General features: G+C 41.4%; 1 protein-coding gene across 1 annotated transcript; it reads right to left on the reverse strand.

The window, feature by feature from the left end:
- Nucleotides 1-3,117: 3,117 nt before the first annotated feature.
- Nucleotides 3,118-3,570, reverse strand: HSPB3 (heat shock protein family B (small) member 3). Its single transcript, XM_058563479.1, has one exon. The coding sequence runs from the start codon at nucleotides 3,568-3,570 to the stop codon at nucleotides 3,118-3,120; it is 453 nt and encodes a 150-aa protein (XP_058419462.1).
- Between the last annotated feature and the right edge of the window lie 18,552 nt (nucleotides 3,571-22,122).

The following is a 22,122-nucleotide window of genomic DNA, read 5'->3' on the forward strand; positions in this document are numbered from 1 at the left end:
TTGGGATCGATAGTGAAAAGGAATGGTTCAATTACAATCCAGTTTATCTGTGTTGGAATGGTGCTTGGCCATTATAAATCAGTTAATGTTTGGTAGCAAAAGCAAATGATGCATTTTTTTTTTTTTTAAATCACTTAAGAAGCAATCGGGGTTCTGGCAGGAAACAGAATTCCATCACCTGAAGGGGACTTTAATAAAGGGATCATTTCTGGGAGAGCAGGCAAAGTAAAGGGAATCAATAGGGGATGGTGAGGCACCTGCGACAAGAAAGGGCAGGAAACGTCACCACCCCAAGTGCTGGCAGAACAAGAGGAAGAAACAGCGTCACGACGACGGATCCCAGTCCCAGTGCGAGTCCTGGAGGAGCGGCCATCCTCCAGAGCGCCAGTCATGGAGGCGCCCGGGCTTGCCAGAGCTTCGTCTGCAGCAGGTTGGCAGTGGGAAGGAAACGCCCTGACCTTTCTCCGCTCCTGCCCACCAGTCTTCTCTCTCCAGTCTCTAATCTGCAGTCGGCGCCTCCCGTTGGCTGAACTCAATTGGAAACCAGAATGACAAGGCCCATGGGGTCAGCCTGCTGCGGCTCAGGGTGGAGCTGAGCAGGCAGAGGTCTGGGTTGGCGGGAGGCGGGGAGGGCAACGGACAATAACCAGTACGACGGGGATCTCAAACTCCATGCAAATCTAATCCTAATTTTTTGAAAAGTGATGCATGTACTTATGTATGAGAAGACTGAACTAGAAATTTAAAGTAGCTACCTCACGGTAGTAGAGGAATAATAAATGGTTTTTCTTTTTTATAGTGTTTGGTATATTTTCCAAATCAAAAAATGGCTGCAATTACTTTAAAATTTATCTTAGAAAAATAAATGCTAATTGGATGATGTGTTTATTTTTTTTTTTTGAGGAAGATCAGCTCTGAGCTAACATCTGATGCCAAGCCTCCTCCTTTTTTTTTTTTCCTGCTGAGGAAGACTGGCCCTGAGCTAACATCCATGCCCATCTTCCTCTACTTTATGTGGGACGCCACCACAGCACGGCTTGACAAGCAGTGCATCGGTGCACACCTGGGATCTGAACTTGTGAACTCTGGGCTGCCACGCGGAGCATGCACACTTAACAGCTTGTGCCACCTGGCCAGCCCCTAATTTTCATTTTTAAAGGAACTATTTCCTATCAGTGGCTCCTTGTGGTAAGAATTTCACTTCCTTTTTTTTTTTTTTTTTGGTGAGGAAGATTGGCCATCAGCTAACATCTGTGCCAACTTTCCTCTATTTTGTATATAGGACACCGCCACAGCATGGCTTGAAGAGCACAGCTTGGTCTTCGCCCAGCATCTGAACCCGCAAACCCCAGGCTGCCAAAGTGGAGTGCACAAACTTAACCACTTCACCACTGGGCCGGCCCCATGAATTTCACTTCCTGAACTTTCTCAGAAGTAGGATCTCATCCAGAGTAAGATCAAGGCCAAATGAGAGGGGTTTTTTGTTTGTTTCTCAAAGCACTAGTTTGTTTTCACACTATTCTGCCAATCAATGGGAAAGAATAATGTGGAACAAATGGTATCCCAGTTCTAATTATATTAGTAGATATAATCCCATTGATTACTACTAATTTTGTTATGAAGCAAAGCCGGTCTGTGATATTCACTTTGTCAAACAAAATTTCTTACCCTAGAGTTGGACAACTTACACTCAGTGTACAGGCAAAAACCTCATATAAACCTATAGCTTCAAAATCCTTTCAATTTAATTAGACTAAACAACCATCTCTTTCAGATTACATTTGTTTTCAAAACTACTTTTAGAACTGTTCGATTTACTTTTCTATTGCTTACGTCTCTCCTGTTTGCATTTGAACTACGAATACAGCGCCACAGAGGAGCAGAGTGGTATTGTCAGCCGTCTTCGTCTGCCCTGGTGCTTTCCACACCCTGCGTTCCTCTGCTATTCATAGCGCTGTCCTCAGGCTCACATGGGGTGCAGAGTTCAAGGAGCTACTTCCCCCAGAGAAAGAGTTAGTATATACAGAATGAGATAGCAAATCTTTGGAATGTCACAGACCAGCTGTTGAAGGCAGTGTTCCTATAGCAAATCCCTGGGCTCCACCAATGTCTCAGCCGTTCCCTTGTGCCGAAGCAGCAACCAGAGAGAATAAAAGCAGCCCTCAGCCCACGTGCTGTATCAACTCAGATGCCTGTGTGAGCTCAGGCCTCCGAACGTCCACTGCTGCCAGGCTATTTAAAGCTAAGGATTAGGCAAGGGGAGCAGCTACATTACATTTTGCCATCTTCTGAAATCTAAAATTCGAAGTAGCATCTAAAGAGCAGAGATTAACACTCTTTGAATTCAGTAATTGTACTTTTTAAAGTGGTTTCCTAAACTTAATATTAACTTATGAGTATGAATAATACATATCTTATTACTATTTCATGAGTATCCACAGAAAAGATATTGTTTTTTAAAAAACACTGCAGATAACATTCAGTTTAGCTAAAAACCAACAACAAAAAAAGAATGAGGTACATATGTGGAACTTTTTAAAAATAAGATTTATATCTGAAAATTCCAACGTAAGTTTAAGGCAGTAACAACTGTAGTGAATCATAAATATATTTCAGACCCAGTTTCCAAGTACTGTATTTTAACCTGCAGACTCTATATTTACAAAGCTCCACTGTAATTAAAATACACTGAAAAGTTTATCAAGGGGAGGGGATCACAACTCTTTTTAGCAATATAAAAAGTTGTCATAAAATGGATAAGAATTCCTTAAATTAGTATGGCTTTTTTGCCACAGTTGTTACAAATGCAGCTTCTCTGGCATTGTTGGAATAATGAAGAAATCATTCTGAGTTCTCTCTAGTATCAAACTAGTCTCCCAAATTGTCAATGTTTCAGATGTCAGACTAGCATCACATTGAGCTGTAGGAACATATTTAACAATTTTCCTTTCTGAGTAAGAATAACAAAGACGGCCTCAACATACCAGGAACTATGTCTATATTTTTAATGTTCATAAAAATAATTTCAAACGGGGGTAATACAAACATGTCCGTGGTACCATTCATTGGCTGAACTGTAATCTTCCTCGTGTGCTGTGAACAGGAACCAATAAGATTTCACTGAGTCTCAACTGGATCCTTTACTTCCACCACCAGAATCCCGTCGTGACAGAGGATCGCGGACAAATCTTTGGTTTCAACGCCATCTGGCAGTTTGTACTGCCGAGTGAAGCTTCTTGAGATGAAACCATGCTCGTCCATTCTGGTTCCATGCTGAGCCTTAATCAGCAGCCAGCCTTCAAAGGTCTGAATGATGATATCTTCGGGGAGGAACTGGACCACGTCCAGCAGGATCTGGAAGCGGGATTTGCCTGCTTGGGGCGGCCTCTCTGCCGCTGAGTCCACTGCAGGAGCCTGGGCCGCCCTGGCTTTTCCCAGGTCCACGGTGGTTGGCCCGGGCAGCGCATATAAAGCATGATCCAGCCTGCAGTCTTCCAAACCGCGAGCTTCAAACTCCTCCTCGTAACGCACTGGAGTCTCTATGAGGTGCCTCAGAATGATTTTTGCCATGGTGGCGGCAGAAACAGCATGGAACAGCTCCCCTTCAGTCTACGTCCAGTCGGCGGCGAACCCTCGCAGTTGTCTCCTGACTAGATTATAAATCGGAGCAGCTAGTCGCTTATAGTCCTGCGCAGACGCAACCGCTTAATTAGGCCTGAATCATAGCACCACACACCCACTCTTGTCTTTTCACACAGGCTGACAATGAACGGCTATTTATAGGGCATGTTTGGGAGTTGCATTTAGCACACAGCCGGTTCAAGCTGCAGAATCAAGGGCTGCCCTTACATTCTCAGTTATCCTTGGCACATGTGTCTGCCTTGCTTACCTCACGAGAAAAAGAGAGAATCAGAAACAGTATTTTAAAAATATCTGAGTGAGTGCACTGTCCTTGTGAGCTACAATGATTTAAGGGACTATGGCTTCTTAGAACAGTCCAGAGATGTGCACTCATCTTATAATAAGAGCTAAGACTGTGTGTGTCCTAGTCTCCAAGTGCAAAGCCGGGAGAGATGAATCTAGCTGAAACTGATGAGGAATTAAGATAAACACACACACATTCAAATCTCAAACATTCAACAAACCCTCAGCCCTCTGTCCTATATATTTTCTTTTATTTCCCCTTTTAATCTTTTTGTCCTTAAGAGACATCTGAGCCACATCATCTAGGTTTATTACATTTGACTCATCAAAAGTGAAATCAGATGGCTAGGCTAGAGAAATGTCAAACCTCAGATGGGGGTTGCAGGGACACAGAATGGGGAATCTTAGTAATGAGAATAGAGCCTCAGTGGAGAGAAAAAACCTTTGAACTATTCAGTATTAAAGCCCAGAAAACTAAGGATTTTCCATTCAACTAGTCAAATCTAGTTGCAGCTCTGCTATTGAATTGGCAAAGATAAATTACATATAATTTCTCAACTATAACACCCTTTATACTAAAGTTCCATTGAAAAATAATGAGGCAACTCTTTATCCACTGCTATAAAAGGGTCTCCAAGACTTAAGTAAAAAAGAGACGTTCAGAACAGCATATAATATGCTACTATTTTCACTTTTTTTATAAGTAGGTATTTGCTTATATAGATAGAATCTCTCTGAAAGATCTGTTGCTGGGAACAGTGGTTGCCTCCTGGGTGGGTAATGGGGTGATGGAAGGGCAGGGGCTGGAGGGAGACTTGCTTTTCAGTATAAACACATTTGTGCCTTTTATTTCTCCGACGTGTATGTAATGCAAATATACACAAGAAGGGTTAAAATATAAAAAACTTCCTCTCTACGGAGGTGAGAGGAATGGGAATTTTCTAGAACAGGAATACTTTTACTTTAATAACATATCCATTTTCTTAGAATGAAAGAAAATGCTTATAAAATTTTTTTAAATCGGAAAACAGAAGGGAATTATCTCCTTTAGCTCCTTTTTATTACTCTAGAAACCCCTGTGGATATTTTGGTATACAGTTAAGAATATGCCCTAATAATGCTGTTCACACTCAGCTTTTGACCTGAACTTTACAGGTTTCCTCAAGGGAAAAATGTAGACTTTCAGATATGTTAATGTCCCCTGGCTCATAAAATGTTGAGAGATATGGTCACTGGCGCTGCTCTGAGTGGTAAGTCAAGAACAGAGCTCACTGCTGGTGCTGGCAGGAATTAGATAGGATATTAAGGATTTGGCTTTAAAATGCTAGAAAAAGTCACAGCAAAATTGAGAGGAAGGTACAGAGATTTCCCATATACTCCGTGTCCCCACACATGCAGAGCCTCCCCTGTTATTAACATCCCACACCAGAGTGGTACATTTGTTACAGCTGATGAGCCTACGTTGACACATCATGATCACCCAGAGGCCATAGTTTATGTTGGGGGGTTCACTCCTGGTGTTGTAGAGTCTGTGTAGATTCTATCCAAATCTATGGATTTGGACAAATATATAATGATGTGTATCCACCGCTATAGTACCACACAGAGTAGTTTCACTGCCCTAAAAATCCTCTGTGCTTCACCCATTCCTCCCTCCCTCCACGCAAGCCCTGCTCTAAAAAATAAAGTTTATTTATTTATTTTTATTTTTTTATTTTTTTGTGAGGAAGATCAGCCCCGAGCTAACATCTGTGCTAATTCTCCTCTTTTTGCTGAGGAAGACTGGCTCTGAGCTAACATCTATTGCCAATCCTCCTCCTGTTTTTTCCCCCAAAGCCCCAGTAGATAGTTGTATGTCATAGTTGCATATCCTTCTAGTTGCTGTGTGTGGGATGCGGCCTCAGCATGGCCAGAGAAGTCGTGCGTTGGTGTGCGCCCGGGATCCGAACCCGGGCTGCCAGTAGCGGAGCGCACGCACTTAACCACTAAGCCACGGGGAGGGCCCAATAAAGTTTATTTAAAGAACTAAAATTAAAAAGTAAAACAGCTCTAAAAAATAAACTCTATTCAAAAAACACTGGAAAGATGCTGCTAGGGTGGGCAGAGAAAAACGTATCCAATGAATCCTGTAGTTTCTCGCGCCCAGGGACCTCCACACTAGGAAAGGAGGCCTAGTTGTGAGTGACGCTTTGGCATGTGATTGTGTTTGTTGAGGTTAGAAATGAGCATCCACATTTCTGACACAACACTCGAGACTTCTACAGTTTTTCCAAAACTGCCCTTTAACCCTAATCCTACACCAGAACTGCCAATCCTCCTTGACTACCTTGACCCTTTGTCCCTTTGGAGAATCTACCAGGCTTCCGAACTGATCTCCCTGCCCCTGCTCTTTCCCTACTGCCCATCTCCACATTGTAACCAGAGCAGCTGTTCTAGAATGTAGTATAGATTATGTCACTCCCTTGCTTTAAAAATCCCAATCAGGGGGCCAGCCCGGTTGCGCAGCGGTTAAGTGCACGCGCTCCACTGCCTCGGCAGGCCCCAATAGCGCACCAACGCACCTCTTGGCAAGCCATGCTGTGGTGGCGTCCCATATAAAGTAGACGAAGATGGGCACGGATGTTAGCCCAGGGCCGGTCTTCCTCAGCAAAAAGAGGAGGATTGGCATCGGATGTTAGCTCAGGGCTTATCTTCCTCATTAAAAAAAAAAAAAAAAACCCAATCAGAAGATTCTAGTTGTAACCAGAATGAAATCCAAAACCCTTATCTTGGCCTTCAAGAACCTATTACTGGCCCCTGCTAACCTTCTCCCTCCCTCTCTCCCTTGATCGTGTGATTCATCCACAATGGCGTCCTGTCTGTCCTTGAATGCTCCAAGCCTGTTTCTTCCTCAGGTCCTTTGCGCTTGGAGTCTCTTTTGCTTTGAAAGCTCCACTCTCAGAATGCCTCAAGATCACCTCCTCTTACCGTTCAGGCTTCCGGTGACATGTCATCTCTTCAGGCAGGTCTTTCCTGACCATCCAGAGAGTCCTCCTGTCACTCCATCACAGTATCCTATTTTATCTTCATCGCCATCACCCGCATCTAAAACTCTTACTTACAGATTTGTATTTCGTTTGGGGAAGGCAAACAATGGCGCTTTGAGGTCAAAACTGTAGGGTTCACTGCTGTGTCCCCAGCACCTAAGAGCACCTGGAAAGTGATAGATGTGCTAGGTATTTGTTGAAGGGAAAAAAATCAAACTGCTACAAATTTTGTGCTTTTTATTTCAGCTGGCCCTCGATGCCACTTGGCCATGCTTCTGTGTACTTCGGTCAGCTTCTCCTGTTTCTCCAACGTGGAGATTGCAAACTTCCTCTCCTCAGCCCTTCCCTGGTGTCCCAGGTCTCACTCTCCCAGATGAGGTGACTTCCCTTGAGGCCTTCTGCTTTCACAACCAGACATCTCAGAGGGAGAGAAGTCTCCCTTCACCTCTGCTCGTGATCCCCTTGTCCCCTCCCTCCTCCTCTGGGCTTTTGTCCAACCAGTGATCCCTTTCTGGATGTTCTCACTATCTGTGGGCTCCTCTCCATCAGCCTAAGTCAAGAATGCCCCATCTTTTTTTTATTATTATTGAAGAATAATTAACATACAATATCCTATTAGTTTCAGGTGTAAATCATAGTGATTCGATATTTATATACATTACAAAATGCCATGGACCATAATAAGTCTAGTTACCATCTGTCACCATACAAAGTTATTACAATATTATTGACTATATTCCCTAGACTGTACATTACATCCCCATGACTTACTCATTTCATAACTGGAAGTTTGTACCCCCTAATCTCTTTCACCTATTTCACCCACACCCCCACCCCTCCCTCATCTGGTATCCACTAGTTTGTTTGTTGTATCTATGAGTCTGTTTCTGTTTAGTTTTGTTTGTTCATTTGTTTTGTTTTTTAGATTCCACATGTAACGAAATCATACGGTATTTGTCTTTATCTGTGTGACTTATTTCACTTAGTATAACACACTCTATGTCCATCCATGTTGTTGCAAGTGGCAAGATTTCATTCTTTTTACGGCTGAGTAATATTCCATTATACATACATACCACGTGTTCTTTATCCATTCATCTACTGATGGGCACTTAGGTTGCTTCCATATCTTGGCTATTGTAAATAATGCTGCAGTGAACATACAGGTGCCTATATCTTTTCAAATTAATGTTTTTGTTTTCTTCAGATAAATACCCAGAAGTGGAATTGTTGGATCTATAGCAGGTTTATTTTAATTTTTTGAGGAATTTTCACACCATTTTCCATGCAGTTGCACCAATTTACATTCTCACCAACGGTATACAAGAGTTCTCTTTTCTCCACACCCTCACCAACACTTGTTATTTTTTGTCTTTTTGATAATAGCCATTGTGACAGGTGTGAGGTGGTATCTTATTGTGGTTTTGATCTGCATTTCTCTGATAATTAGTGACGTTGAGCATCTTTTCATGCGCCTGTTGGCCATCTGTGTGTCTTCTTTGGAAAAATGTCTATTCAAGTCTTTGCCTATTTTTTAATTGGGTTTTTTTTATATTAAGTTGTGTAAGTTCTTTACATATTTGGTTATTAACCCCTTATCAGATGTGTGATTTGCAAATATCTTCTCGCATTCAGTAGGTTGCCTTTTTGTTTTGTTGATGGTTTCCTTCACTGTGCAAAAGTTTTTTTAGTTTAATGTAATCCCATTTGTTTATTTTTGGTTCTGTTGCCCTTGCCTGAGGAGACTGTCTAAAAACACATTCTAAAAAAACATTGCTAAGACTGATATCAAAGAGCTAACTGCCTATATTTTCTCCTACGAGTTTAAAGGTTTCAGGTTTTACATCCCAGCCTTTAATCCATTTTGAGTTTATTTTTGTGTATGGTGTACAAAAGTGGTTCAGTTTCATTCTTTTGCATGTGGCTGTCCAGTTTTCCCAAAACCGTTTATTGAAGAGACTGTCTTTTCCCCATTGTATTTTCTTGCCTCTTTGTCATAGATTAATTGACCATATAAGCATGGGTTTATTTCTGGGCTCTCTATTCTATTCCACTGATCCATGCATTTGTTTTTGTGCCAGTATCATACTGTTTTGATTACTAAAGTTTTGTAGCATAGTTTGAAATCAGGGAGCATGATACCTCCAGCTTTGTTCTTTCTCAAAATTGCTTTGACTATTTGGGATCTTTTGTGGTTCCATACAAATTTTAGGATTTTTTGTTCTAATTCTGTGAAAAATCTCATTGATATTTTGATGGGGATTGTTTTGAATCTGTAGATTGCTTTGGGTAGTATGGACATTTTAACAATATTAATTCTTTCAATCCATGAGCATGACATATCTTTCCATTTATTTGTGTTGTCTTCTCTTTCATCACTGTCTTATAGTTTTCAGAATACAGGTCTTCCACCTCCTTGGTTAAATTTATTCCTAGGTATTTTATTCTTTTTGATGCAATTGTAAATGGGATAGTTTTCTTAATTTCTCTTTCTGATTGTGCATTGTAAGTGTGTAGAAATGCAACCTATTTCTGTATATTAATTTTGTATCCTGCAACTTTACTGATTCATTTATTAGTTCTAAGAGTTTTTTGGTGGAGTCTTTAGGGTTTTCTATATATAGTATCATGTCATCTGCAAATAGTGACAGTTTTACTTCTTCCTTTTCTATTTGGATGCTTTTTATTTCTGTTTCTTGTCTAATTGCTATGGATCAGACTTCCAAAATTATGTTGAATAAAAGCGATGAGAGTGGGCATCCCTGTCTTGTTCCTGATCTTAGAGGAAAAGCTTTTAGCTTTTCACCATTGTGTATGATGTTAGCTGTGAGTTTGTCATATATGGCCTTTATTATGTTGAGGTATGTTCCTTCTATACCCACTTTGTTGAGTATAGACTCATATTTATATCATAAATTGATGCTGAATTTTGTTAAATCCTTTCTCTGCATCTATTGAAATGATCATGTGATTTTTATCCTTCATTTTGTTAATGTGGTGTATCACGTTGATTGATTTGCAGATATTGAACCATCCTTGCATCCCTGGCATAAATCCCACTTGATCATGGTGTATGATCCTTTTATGTATTGTTGAATTTGGTTTGCTAATATTTTGTTGAGGATTTTTGCGTCTATGTTCATCAGGAATATCAGCCTGTAATTTTCTTTCTTTGTGGTGTCTTTGTCTGGTTTTGTTACCAGGGTAATGCTGGCCTCATCAAATAAGTTTGGAAGTGTTCCTTTCTCTAATTTTTTGGAATAAATTGAGAAGGATAGGTATTAACCATTTTTTAATTGTTTGGTAGAATTTACCCGTGAAGCTGTCTGGTCCTGGACTTTTGTTTTTTAAGAGTTTTTAAATTACTGATTCAATTTCATTACTTGTAATCAGTCTATTCAGATTCTCTATTTCTCTATTAATTCAGTCTTGGCAGGTTTTGTGTGTGTCTAGGAATTTATCAGTTTCTTCTAGGTTTTCCGATTTGTTGGCATATAATTGTTCATAGTAGTCTCTTGTGATCCTTTTTATTTCTGTGGTGTCTGTTGTAACTTCTCCTCTTTCATTTCTGATTTTATTTACTTGGGCTCTCTTTTTTTCTTGATGAGTCTGGCTAATGGTTTATTGCTTTTGTTTATCTTTTTAAGAACCAGCTGTTAGTTTCATTGACCTTTTCTATTTTTTTTTAGTCTCTATTTCATTTATTTCCACTCTGATCTTTATTATTTTCTTCCTTCTACTAACTTTGGGCTTTGTTTGTTCTTCTTTTTATAGTTCCTTTAGGTGTCAAGTTAGATTGTTTATTTGAGATTTTTCTTGTTTCTTGAGGTAGGCCTGTATTGCTATGAACTTCCCTCTTAGAACTGCTATTGCTGCATCCCATAGATTTTAGAATGCTGGGTTTCCATCTTCATTTGTCTCAAGGTATCTGTTGACATCCTCTTTGATTTCTTTATTGACTCATTGATTGTTTAGTAGCATGTCATTTAGTCTCCACATGTTCATGTTTTTTCCAGTTTTCTTCTTGTAATTGATTTCTAGTTTCATACTGTTGTGGTCAGAAAAGAGACTTGATATGACTTCCATCTTCTTAAATTTATTGAGACTTGTTTTGTGGTCTAACATGTGATCTATCAGGGAGAATGTTCCACGTGCACTTGAAAAGAATGTGTATTCTGTAGTGTTTGGATTACGTCCATCTGGACAAGTGTGTCATTTAAGACCAATGTTTCCTTATTGATTTTCTGTCTGGATGACCTATCCATTGATATAAGTGGGATATTAAAGCCCTGTACTATTGTTGTATTTCTCCCTTTATGTCTGTTAATATTGGCTTTATATATTTAGGTGCTCCTATGTTGGGCACATAAATATTTACAAATGTTATGTCCTTTTCTTGGATCAACCCCTTTACCATTATGTAATGTCCTTCTTTGTCTTTTCTTACAGACTTTGTTTTAAAGTCTATTTTGTCTGATATGAGTATTGCTACCCAGCTTTCTTTTAGTTTCCATTTGAGTGGAATATCATTTCCCATCCCTTCACTTTCAGTCTATGTGTGTCTTGAGATCCGAAATGAGTCTCTTGGAGGCAGTGTATAGATGGGTCTTGTTTTTTTATCCATTCAGCTGCCACATGTCTTTTGATTGGAGTATTTGGTCCATTTAAATTTAAAGCAATTATTGATAGGTATGTCCTTATTACCATTTTATTCATTGTTTCCTGATTGATTTTGTAGTTCTTCTCTGGTCCTTTCTTCTTCTTTTGGTCTCTTCCCTTGTGGTTTGATGGTTTTCTTTAGTGTTATGTTTGGCTTCCTTTCTCTTTGTCTTTTGTGTATCTATTGTAGGTTTTTGGTTTGTGGTTACTGTGAGGTTCATATAAATCAACCCATATATACAACAGTCTATTTTCAGGTGATAATCACTAAAGTTTGAATGCATTCTAAAAGCAATACATTTTTACTCCCCCTCACCATGTTTTAGGTTTTTGATGTCATATTTTACATTTTCTATTTTGTTTATCCCTTAACTACTTATTGTAGTTATAGTGGATTTTACTACTTTTGTCTTTTAATTTTTCTACTAGATTTTTAAGTGGCTGATCCATTGCCTTTACTAAATATTTGCCTTTACCAGTGAGATTTTTTCTTTCATATATTTTCTTATTTCTAGTTATGGCCTTTTCTTTTCTGTTTAAAGAAGACAGTATAACATTTTTTGTAAGGCCAGTTTAGTGGTGATGAACTCTTGTAGTTTTTGCTTGTCTGGGAAACTCTTTATCTCTCCTTCAATTCTGAATGATAACCTTGCCAGTACAGTGTTCTTGGTTGTAAGTTTTTTCCTTTTGGCACTTTAAATATATCAAGCAACTCTCTTCTGGCCTACTAAGTTTCTGCTGAAAAATCAGCTGACAGTCTTATGGGGATTCTCTTGTATGTGACCTGTTGTTTTTCTCCTGCTACCTTTAAGATCGTCCCTTTATCTTTAATTTCTGCCATTTTAATTATAATATGTCTTAGTGTGGATCTCTTTGGGTTCATGGTGTTTGGGATTCTCTGTTCTTCCTGGACCTGGATGCCTGTTTTCTTCCCCAGGTTAGGGAAGTTTTTGGCCATTTCTTCAAATAAGTTTTCTGCCCCTTTCTCTCTTTCTTCTTCGGGGATACCTATAATGTGAATGTTAGTACCTTTGATGTTGTCCCAGAGGTCCCTCAAACTATTCTCATTTTTTTTTAATTCTTTTTTCTTTTTGCTATTCTGATTGGGTGATTTTCACTCTTTTGGCTTCCAGATTGCTGATCCATTCTTCTGTATCATCTACTCTGCTGTTGATTCCCTCTAGTGTATTTTTCATTTCAGTTATTGTATTCTTCAGCTCCAGTTGGTTCTTTCTTATATTTTCCAGCTCTTTGTTGGAGTTCTCAAGGTGTTCCTCCATTCTTCTCCCGAGTTTGGTAAGCATCTCTATGACCATCGCTTTGATCTCTTTATCAGGTAAATTACTTATCTCTGTTTCATTAGAGTTTTTTTCTGGGGTTTTATCTTGTCCTTTTGTTTGAAACATATTCCTCTGTCATTTCATTTTGTTTGACTTTCTGTGATCGTTTCTATATTTTAGGTGAAACAACTACCTCTCCCAGTCTTGAAGGAGTGGCCTTGTGTAGAAGTGTCCCCTGTGTAGACTGCATGTGCTGGATGGCTTTGGCAGTCGAACTGGAGCTGGAGCAGGCATGAGCTGGGGAATTCCTGAAGTGCACTGCATCCAGGCTGCCCAGGCAGGATGGCTGGAACTGGATTGGTCACAGGCTGGGGGAGGGAGGGTCCTGGAGCACTCTGCACTGGAACCACCCTGGCAGAATGGCTGGAGCTGGATTGGGCATGAGCTGGGGAGCCCCAGGGGTGCCCCATCTTTTTAAAAGAAAACCAAACTTCCTAGACTTTATGTCACCCTCTTGCTAATTATTCCTATCCCCTCACAGCCCAACTCCTTGAATTTGTAGACTGTATTCAATGGTTACTCTCCACACTGCTCTAAAATAACTTCTGCTCTACCATTTGCTCTGCCCTTGGTTAGGTCAGGGTCAGCCTCATTACTAAATCTATGCTTTAACCTTATCTTCCTTAACCTCTTCAGCATTTGACATAAGCCTCCCATCAGGAAAGAATGCAAACTATTTTTTTCTTAGCCCTCTCAAGAGGACAAGTAGAGTTTTCTCTTATTCTATTCCACATATTCCCAATGAAGGCGATATCACCCTCAAGGGGACAGAAATTGGTTCTTATGGAGCAAAAACAAAATGCATATAGTCTAAGATTATATAAAATCTTAGCTACTAGACATACATTGGTCATATTAAAATTTCATGTGGGAGACGGAGGAGAAATTACGTGAAAAATATCTAAAAATACTCCTAGGGGTGGGGGAGTGGTGCAGTAATAAAAAGATGAGAAACACCTTTCTAATTGGCTTCATTAATTGCTCATCCAGACCTCCATGGCACAGGTGCTCAATTTGGGGATTCCAATAACCACTAGGCTTGGAATCTGAGAAGGTTCCCTACAAAGAGCAATCTCTCAACTGGGACAAGGAGAATGACAGGGTGGGCCAGATGACAGTTTGGGCAGGGGAAGGAAGGGGGCAGTTTGAGTATTCCCTATTACAGAATGGCATGTTCTAGGACCTGGAAGCAGAAAAGAACATTGCAGTTGGAGGACACGAAGGACTCAATGTGTCTACCATGCAGACTACAAAGTAGAAAGTGAGAAAAATGAGACTGGACAGGTGAGCAGGGACCAGATCATGAAGAGCTTTTTGTTGGGACAGAATAACATTTTCAAATGAAACTGAATTTTCACCAGTTGCTCTAGGAGTGACACCAGAATCCTTGTTTTAGAGTAAATACTATTTTTTATCTCTTCATAGTTAAAAGTCCCATTGACAGGTTTTTTTCCAAATTAAAGTTTAGATTCTATTTTGGAATATAGGCATTAACTTCACGAAGACTCAAATCAGTGCCTTTTTTGCTTTTCTGACCACACCCACAGTAAGAAATAGATTTACCCTCAGCACCCGATGAACACATGTATACACCTACTGGGTACAAAACTCTCAGCTTTACTACATGCAATTGCATTATGATGGTCTCTATTCAATTACATTTAGCTCAACAGTGAGCCTTGCAACCCACTAAGTTGATTTCACAACCCCAAAATTGGTCACAACCCACAGTTTGAAAAACACTTAGTTAACTTTTTACATTATTAAGCAAAGTAGTTTATCGTCTTGGTGGGGCGAATTACCACTCTGCGGAGAGATTGTGATGGTCTTAATGGGTTTTTGTTCCATGGCTGCGATGAGACATCGAGTGGGTAGGGAAACAAGAGGTGCAGGCAGATCAAGCAGCATGGCTTATGTCAAATGCCGAGAAGCTTAAGGGAGATAAGCATGGAGCATAGATCTAGCAGCGAGGGTGTCTTTAACTTAACTAAGGGAAGAGTCAGAGACAAGGTAGGGGCAGAAGTTAAACTGCCGTTGCTTGGGGAGTGAATATTGCATACAGACCACGATTTCAAGGAACTGGGTGGGAGGGATGGAAAGAATTCACTAGAGGCTGACACAAGGTCTGGAAGGTTTGTTTTGTTTTAATAAGATGTTTCTAAGAAAATTGACCATTAATCTGATGCAAAGGAGAGAACTGGCTAGCCTTGATAAGCCACAGAGTCTGAGACCTGTGTGACCAATATACTGTTTTAAATGTTTCTTTTAAACAAAATAATTTCCTTATGTCATCCTCAAGTCATGAATAACGTTTTGTTCAACATTACAGCCTGGTGTCAACTAGGCTTTGGGGGAATTAGAGAAAGGACTGTACCCAAACTCTGGGTAAACCAGAGCAAAGGGCCTCCACCGACTGGAGAAGCAGTAATGAGAAAGCAACAGATGATAGCAGGCTGGGAAGAGATAAAAGTGCCAGCCAGGTTAGAACATGTGCACATGCCTAAGGGAATCCCCAAAATATTTGAATGGAAATTTGATTGAACCTTGCTGCAATTTTGTAAGCTGGAGTCAGTTCTGGAATGTTAGCCTTATGCCCATTAAGGAGTTTACACTTTAGATAGGAGCCATAATAAGCACAAATACATTTTATTTTAACAGGGTTTGAGAGGATGGAGAAAGTAATCTTCCTAAGGTACCCCTTTGATCACATCATCCTCCCTCTGATCAAATACTTGCAGTGGTTCTAGGTTTTCTCATGTGAAAACTGTTGTGGTTGTACCATATGATCTTGACAATTCTTTCTAAATCTACATGTGTAGGATTTCCTCCACCATATATTCCAAGCTCTTTGGTCTAGGATTCAAGACCCCAACCAGTATGGCCAACAAGATAGCTGGGGAGCCCATAACTTCTAGGGCTGCTCTATACGATCCCCATCCTCTAGGCTAACTGCTCTGCTGTCCTCCAAACACTCCTTCTGCTTTTCTCTTCTTCCTCATACTATTTCTTTCAGTTGGGATGCTACAGTAGACTGAATAATAGCTCCCAAGAGATGGCCATGTCCTAACCCCTGGAATCTGTAAATGGCACACTTTACAGATGTGATTACATTAAGGATCTTGAGATGAGGAGATTATCCTGGATTATCTGGATGGGCCCCAAATGCCGTCACAAGTGTCCTTATAAGAGAAAGGTGGAGGAAGGTTTAACACAGACACAGAGGAGAAGGCGATGTGAAGACAGAGCAGAGAGAGATTTGAAGACGCTGATCTTGAAGATTGCATGATGAGGCCACGAGGCCAGCAGCCACTAGAAACTAGAAGAGGCACGGAACAGATTCTCCTCTGGAGCGTCCAGAGGGAGCCAGCCCTTCTGACACCTGGATTTTGGACTCCTGGCCTCAAGAAGTGTGAGAGAATAAACGTCTGTTGGTTTAAGCCATGCGGTCTGTGGTAATTTGTTACAACAGTCACAGGAAACTAATACAGATGCCGTCATCCTATCCTACTTCTGATGCTCAAAATCTGTCCTTCTTTTAAGGCTTAACACTCCTTCTCCTTGTAGAGTGCCCATATTTCTTCAGCTGAAAGCAATTTTCCTGTACTTACTGGGTATGAGGTTCACCCGGCACCTTAGTTCTAAACCCCCAGATCTAATTCTATGCATTATTAAGCAAGGTATTATGCTAGGAATCATGGGCGATAGAGCAGGTGTTCCAGAACTAGTAAAAGAGAAAAGCTTTGAAAGATTCTACTAGTTAAATTGGTTTCTAATGTTCTCATGAAGCTTCAGGCCCACAACTCTGAAGAAACCACTAATAAGATGTTTCCTGATGGGACCGTCATGGTGCTGGAGTCAGGTTTATCTGGCACTGCCCAAGGACGCGCAGGTCAGGGGTAGGAGGGAGCCCCCACTGTGTTTACCCTGCCTTCCCCAAGTCCTTCCTGCTGGGTTCACCAAGGCGCCCACACTCAGGCTTGGCCCTGCTCCTGCTCCTGAGTCTGTTAAAACCCAGGCAAATGACTGAGCAACAGCTTTCACTCACTGTTACAGAGACCTGCGACGAAGCTAACTTTCCCAGACCCTGTGGCATAGCCACACAACTGGGTATCTGCCTGCCCTCTCTGGTCTCCAACCAGATTCCAAATAAGAGTCCCTTCCTACTCCTGAAGTTGGCCCAATTTGTAAAGCTGAACAGTGGCCAAGAATTTCTCCTCTCTTTGCTTTCTTCCCTGCCAAGTTCCACAGTCCTTCATAAGGCCTGGATCCTGTCCTGAACCTTAGCCAGTGGCTGGGGCCAGGGTACCCTTATAGAGCCCACTTGTTCTTTCTGTAGACATGGATCCTAGTTTCTGTGCCCTCCACCTGCTATCCAGTCTCCTGCCAGACTGTCTGACTTCTGGGTTAAAACAGCAGCTGGGATCCTTGGCTGCCATGGAATGACGGTCTGTAACCATTGCTCAAGCAGCTATGCCCTTTAAATTAGTAGTGGAGCCTGCAGTGCAGCCAGCAAGAGCAGCCGGGTCCCTATCCCACCTCATCCTCCTTTTCCTAACATTGATTTTCTGAGCACCAGCAGACCTCGCTCCTGAACCTGCCAAGTCTCTGTACTTGGGCTCATCTCATCTCCAATAGAGCCACTATTTCATGGTGATTAAGAACATGGACTAAAGGTGTATCCTTTGGCACGTTGCTTCACCTGAGTATGTTTCAACTTCTTCATCTCTAAAGTGGGCATAATAACAAAACATTCCTCCCAGGAGTGTTGGGAAGATTGGATTTGATTCTGGCCATAAAGCATTTTCTCTGTAAGGCATTATGCTAAGTGATCAATAAATAGAGGTATTTCTGGTGGTCTCTCCAAATCATAAGCAGGCTGGACACTTGAAAAGTTATTTGTTGTCTATCAAAAACTTCAATCCAGGGCCAGCCTGGTGGCATTAGTGGTTAAGTTCATGTGCTCTGCTTCAGCAGCCCAGGGTTCAAAGGTTTGGATCCTGGGTGCGGACCTACACCACTCATCAAGCCATGCTGTGGTGGTGACCCATATACAAAATAGAGGAAGATGGGCACAGATGTTAGCTCAGGGCCAATCTTCCTCACCAAAAAAAAAAAAAACAAACTTCAATCCTTTTTCCCAGCTAATCTTTAGAATCCTCATGAAAAAGCATATAAATCTAATTTTGGGGGGCAATACGGATGGTATTTAAGTGGAATAAATTATAAAATCTTGGACACAGAAGAATACTTTTGACTGTCACTGAGTGTTTGGTGCAAGGTTTCTACCTGCAAAATAGGACCAACACAAGCATCTGTCTTTGGCCCACATTAACACTCTCGTACAAAGAGATGGTTTCTAAAATATCATAAGCTCCTTTCAGTCACTAGGCAAAAAAAGCAAGGCATTATATGTTAGTTTCAGGCTTGAAAGAAGCAGAGATCTTCTCAGGATGTGTACTGAGCCGTGAAACTAAATCTAGGTGTGGTATGACATGGTGGTCTGAAAGTGAAGCCAGGAGAGATTTCTTTTTTTTTTTTTTTGCAAGGAAGACTAGCCCTGAGCTAACATCTGCCGCCAATCCTCCTCTTTTTGCTGAGGAAGATTGACCCTGGGCTAACATCCGTGCCCATCTTCCTCTACTTTATATGGGACGCCACCACAGCATGGCTTAACAAGCGGTGCGTGGGTCCGCACCCAGGATCGGAAGCTGCGAACCCTGGGCTGCAGAAGCGGAGCATGTGAACTTAACCGCTACGCCGCCGGGCCGCCCCAGGATTTCATATTTTTACGTGATAACTGCCCTCTGGTGGGAGAGACTAGATTTACACTGATAAGAGAGGACTGAAATTCTAAATGAGCAATTCTTATTCTTCTTGCCTTTTGACTCCATATTCTAAATAAAGGTCCTCATACACTGAGTCCATTTCACTATTTGGTTTAATCCTTGCAGCTGTTAGGTCATTCATATTGGGGTGGGGCAGCAGGATGAGGATTGAGAAATTTTTGAAGACTAAATTTTGAACATTTGCTTTCTCATTGCAAACTACCAAGTGGAAACTATGCTGGTTCTACATAAATATACCTAAAGAGACATCATAGTAATATGATTAAGCGGACAGTTTTTAGGGACATAAAGACCTAATTTGAATCCTCATTGCCCTTTACTATCTGTTTAATCCAGGGCAAGTCACAGCCTCTCTAAGACTTAATTTCTTCTTTGCTAGGAAAATGGGAAAAATACATATACCCCTCAGAGTTGTTTTGAGGATTAGAAAAGAGATATAAAACACTGAGAATAGAACCTGGCACATAGGAAGTGGTCAATAAATGTTAGATATTATTATTTGTAATATGCAAGAGGATTATAGCTCTTTGGAGGAAAAGCTGACCCATTTCAATTCAGTACAGGCTATTTGTAAAAGAATAGCATGTAGCATTGCCCATGTTTCTTTAAACATTAATCAAGGCCTTATAAGATGTTACTGGGTAAATATACAAGCCACTATTTCTGTGCAGATAAGGTTCAGACCAAGCCAGACCCTGGGAGGTGTGTACTGAAGCTTCCCCAACACACCAGCGCCATCTTTATCAGCTAAGATCAAATGGTTTCTTTTCTTTTTCCACGATTTTCTTTTCAGCCTTCTGGTGGTATTAACATTACTTTTTAGTTGCGGAGCTATTGAGCTTGAAAAACTCAAGCCTGCTTTTTTAACCTGAGGGAAAGTCCAAGAAAATACCTATTACGGCTTGCTCACAAATGGCTCTTGGAGGTTTATGAGTTATTCCACAACATAGTTTAACTGAGAGATCAGATAAGGATGTCAGGTTGAGGAAAATGTAGGCTTGGAGGAGGTGGGGCAGAGGGTGGAGTGAAGGACCAGCAGTCAGGGGCAGAGATAGAAGCCAGGAGTCCTAACTATCTTTGTAACCCTGGATAGATCATCGTAACCTGTATGAACCTCAGCTATTCAGTCCTCAGCTGGAAAACAGAACGAGATTGAACTAAATTTATAAGATTTCTTTCAAGGTTAAAAAAAAAAAGGTAGAGGGGGCCTGCCCCGTGGCGCAGTGGTTAAGTGCGCGCACTCCGCTGCTGGCAGCCCAGGTTCGGATCCCGGGCGCGCACGGAGGCACCACTTGTCAGGCCATGCTGTGGTGGCGTCCCATATAAAGTGGAGGAAGATGGGCACGGATGTTAGCCCAGGGACAGTCTTCCTCAACAAAAAGAGGGAGATTGGCATGGATGTTAGCTCAGGGCTGATCTTCCTCACCAGAAAGGAAAAAAAAAAAAAAAAGGTGGAGAAGAAAAGGAAAAAAAGAAAAGAAAAAAACTAATTAGGTATTATGCTGATTACATACAGCCTGACAAAATGTTCTCTAAAACTTTATCATTTTTCCTCTTTCCCAACCCCAGCAACGACCTTTCTGTCCGTTTCACAATACCATCCAAGGTTGCCTTATCTCCAGCCCTAAAGGCTGGCAAAGGGCCAGGTGCTTCAAAAGCACATTTTTATCTGAGGCCCTGCCATCAGATATGAGGAGTTAAATAGTAGGAAAGGAAGTGTTCATCTTCACGATGTTATAGGAGAGATTCCCATGTTTCTACCCTATTCCCCCACACTCTCGGAAGACCTGCCTTGCATGCCCCCTTCTCTGAAAGCCTGATCCAATGGTACCCATGGCCTGGCAGCTACCGTGTGGCCCATCCCCAGTCCAGATGAACAGACCTAGGGTGGCCCACTGACCAGAGCTGAGCCAATCAGATTCTCTAGGGGATGTGGAATTGGGATTCTGAGACATTAGGCCCTTGTTGACCCTTAGACTGAGATGTACATGGAGCTGAAGTGGCCATTTCCTGCCATGAGAGAGCCGAGGCAGAGAAGGCCAGTCTTCGTGTCTGCCTCACTCTCCCTTTTCTGTCGGGAATAGCAGAAATGAGAGCTCATGCAGCCGTGGAGAGAATAGTCGCCTTGGAATTAGGAATTGCTAAGAAACCAAAGAATTGCTAAAAACCAATTCCCAAGCCACTTTCTGCCCTTGGCTCTGGGAGACAACACGTGTATCATTTGGGTAAAATTCTCTTTATTTCTAGAGCTAGTCTGAGTAGGTTTCTGTTAGCCCTTATAAAGCAAATATCCCCTTGCAAAAGAGCGTTGAGGAATTTGTTCTGGGGGTCAAAACCCCAGTGAGTCTATGGCTTGAAGGACTAACTCCCAGAAAGGGCACTTCAGGCACAAGCTATTAGAGACATATTTTGAGGCAGAAGAATCTTCTTGGGGTTCTTCAAATCCACAAGCAGCTTCCCATGCTACCTTCCCGGCCTTGGCGGGAATAACTAGAGGAACTTGCTTGGCTAAGCTTCTGTGTCGTGTGCAAAGCAAACAGCAACTAAGAGCTAAGATCTCATAGATGAAAAAAAATTAAAACTCAAGGTGGTATTTTTATACTCTAGACTCAGAAAGTTCTCTTTGGGGGCCCTTTTGGAGGAAGAATGAAGGCTTACACAATTGATGCGATCGGCTCCCACGCTCTTGGCCCATTCATTCAAACTTCATGGGAGGCAGTGTTGCATGATGGTCGACAGCATAAACCACAGCCCCAGTTGCCTGAGTTGAAATCCTGACTCTACTCCTAACCAGAACAAGTTACTTAGTATCCACCTTACTGGGTTCTTTTAACATCAAGAGAGTTCATACACGAAGCATCTAGTACAGACACTGGTCTGAGTACTTTTACATAAAAATTAAAGGTGGCATGTATGCATATAAAGTGCTTAGTTTATTGGTCACAGGAGGAACTAGAGAGACCACTAAGAAACTGGGTGTGTGGGTTGTGTACATGTGTAGAACCCATGTTTAGTCTTTCCATAATAATACCCAGTGGGAATTAATTAAAATTTGTATTAGAAACTCACCACCTACAGCAATTTGTCAGTAATAGTCAAAGGGCAGAACAAACCCCAATGGTTATTTACCTCTATATGTGTCAGACGGGAGTCCTCCCAGTGGACTATTCTGGTGATGTCTTTTTCTAAGCCCCAAAGCACTATCTCATGGCAAACTCATGGGCTTCACAGATTGAAGGATGCAAAGTCAACAGGCTTGTCTCCTTAAGTGAAGTGATATGTCAGAACACCCGCGCAGAGTAATGAACTCACACAAGCTCATTTCTT

This window comes from Diceros bicornis, chromosome 20 (assembly GCF_020826845.1).
Source record: "Diceros bicornis minor isolate mBicDic1 chromosome 20, mDicBic1.mat.cur, whole genome shotgun sequence".
Taxonomy (NCBI): Eukaryota; Metazoa; Chordata; class Mammalia; order Perissodactyla; family Rhinocerotidae; genus Diceros; species Diceros bicornis.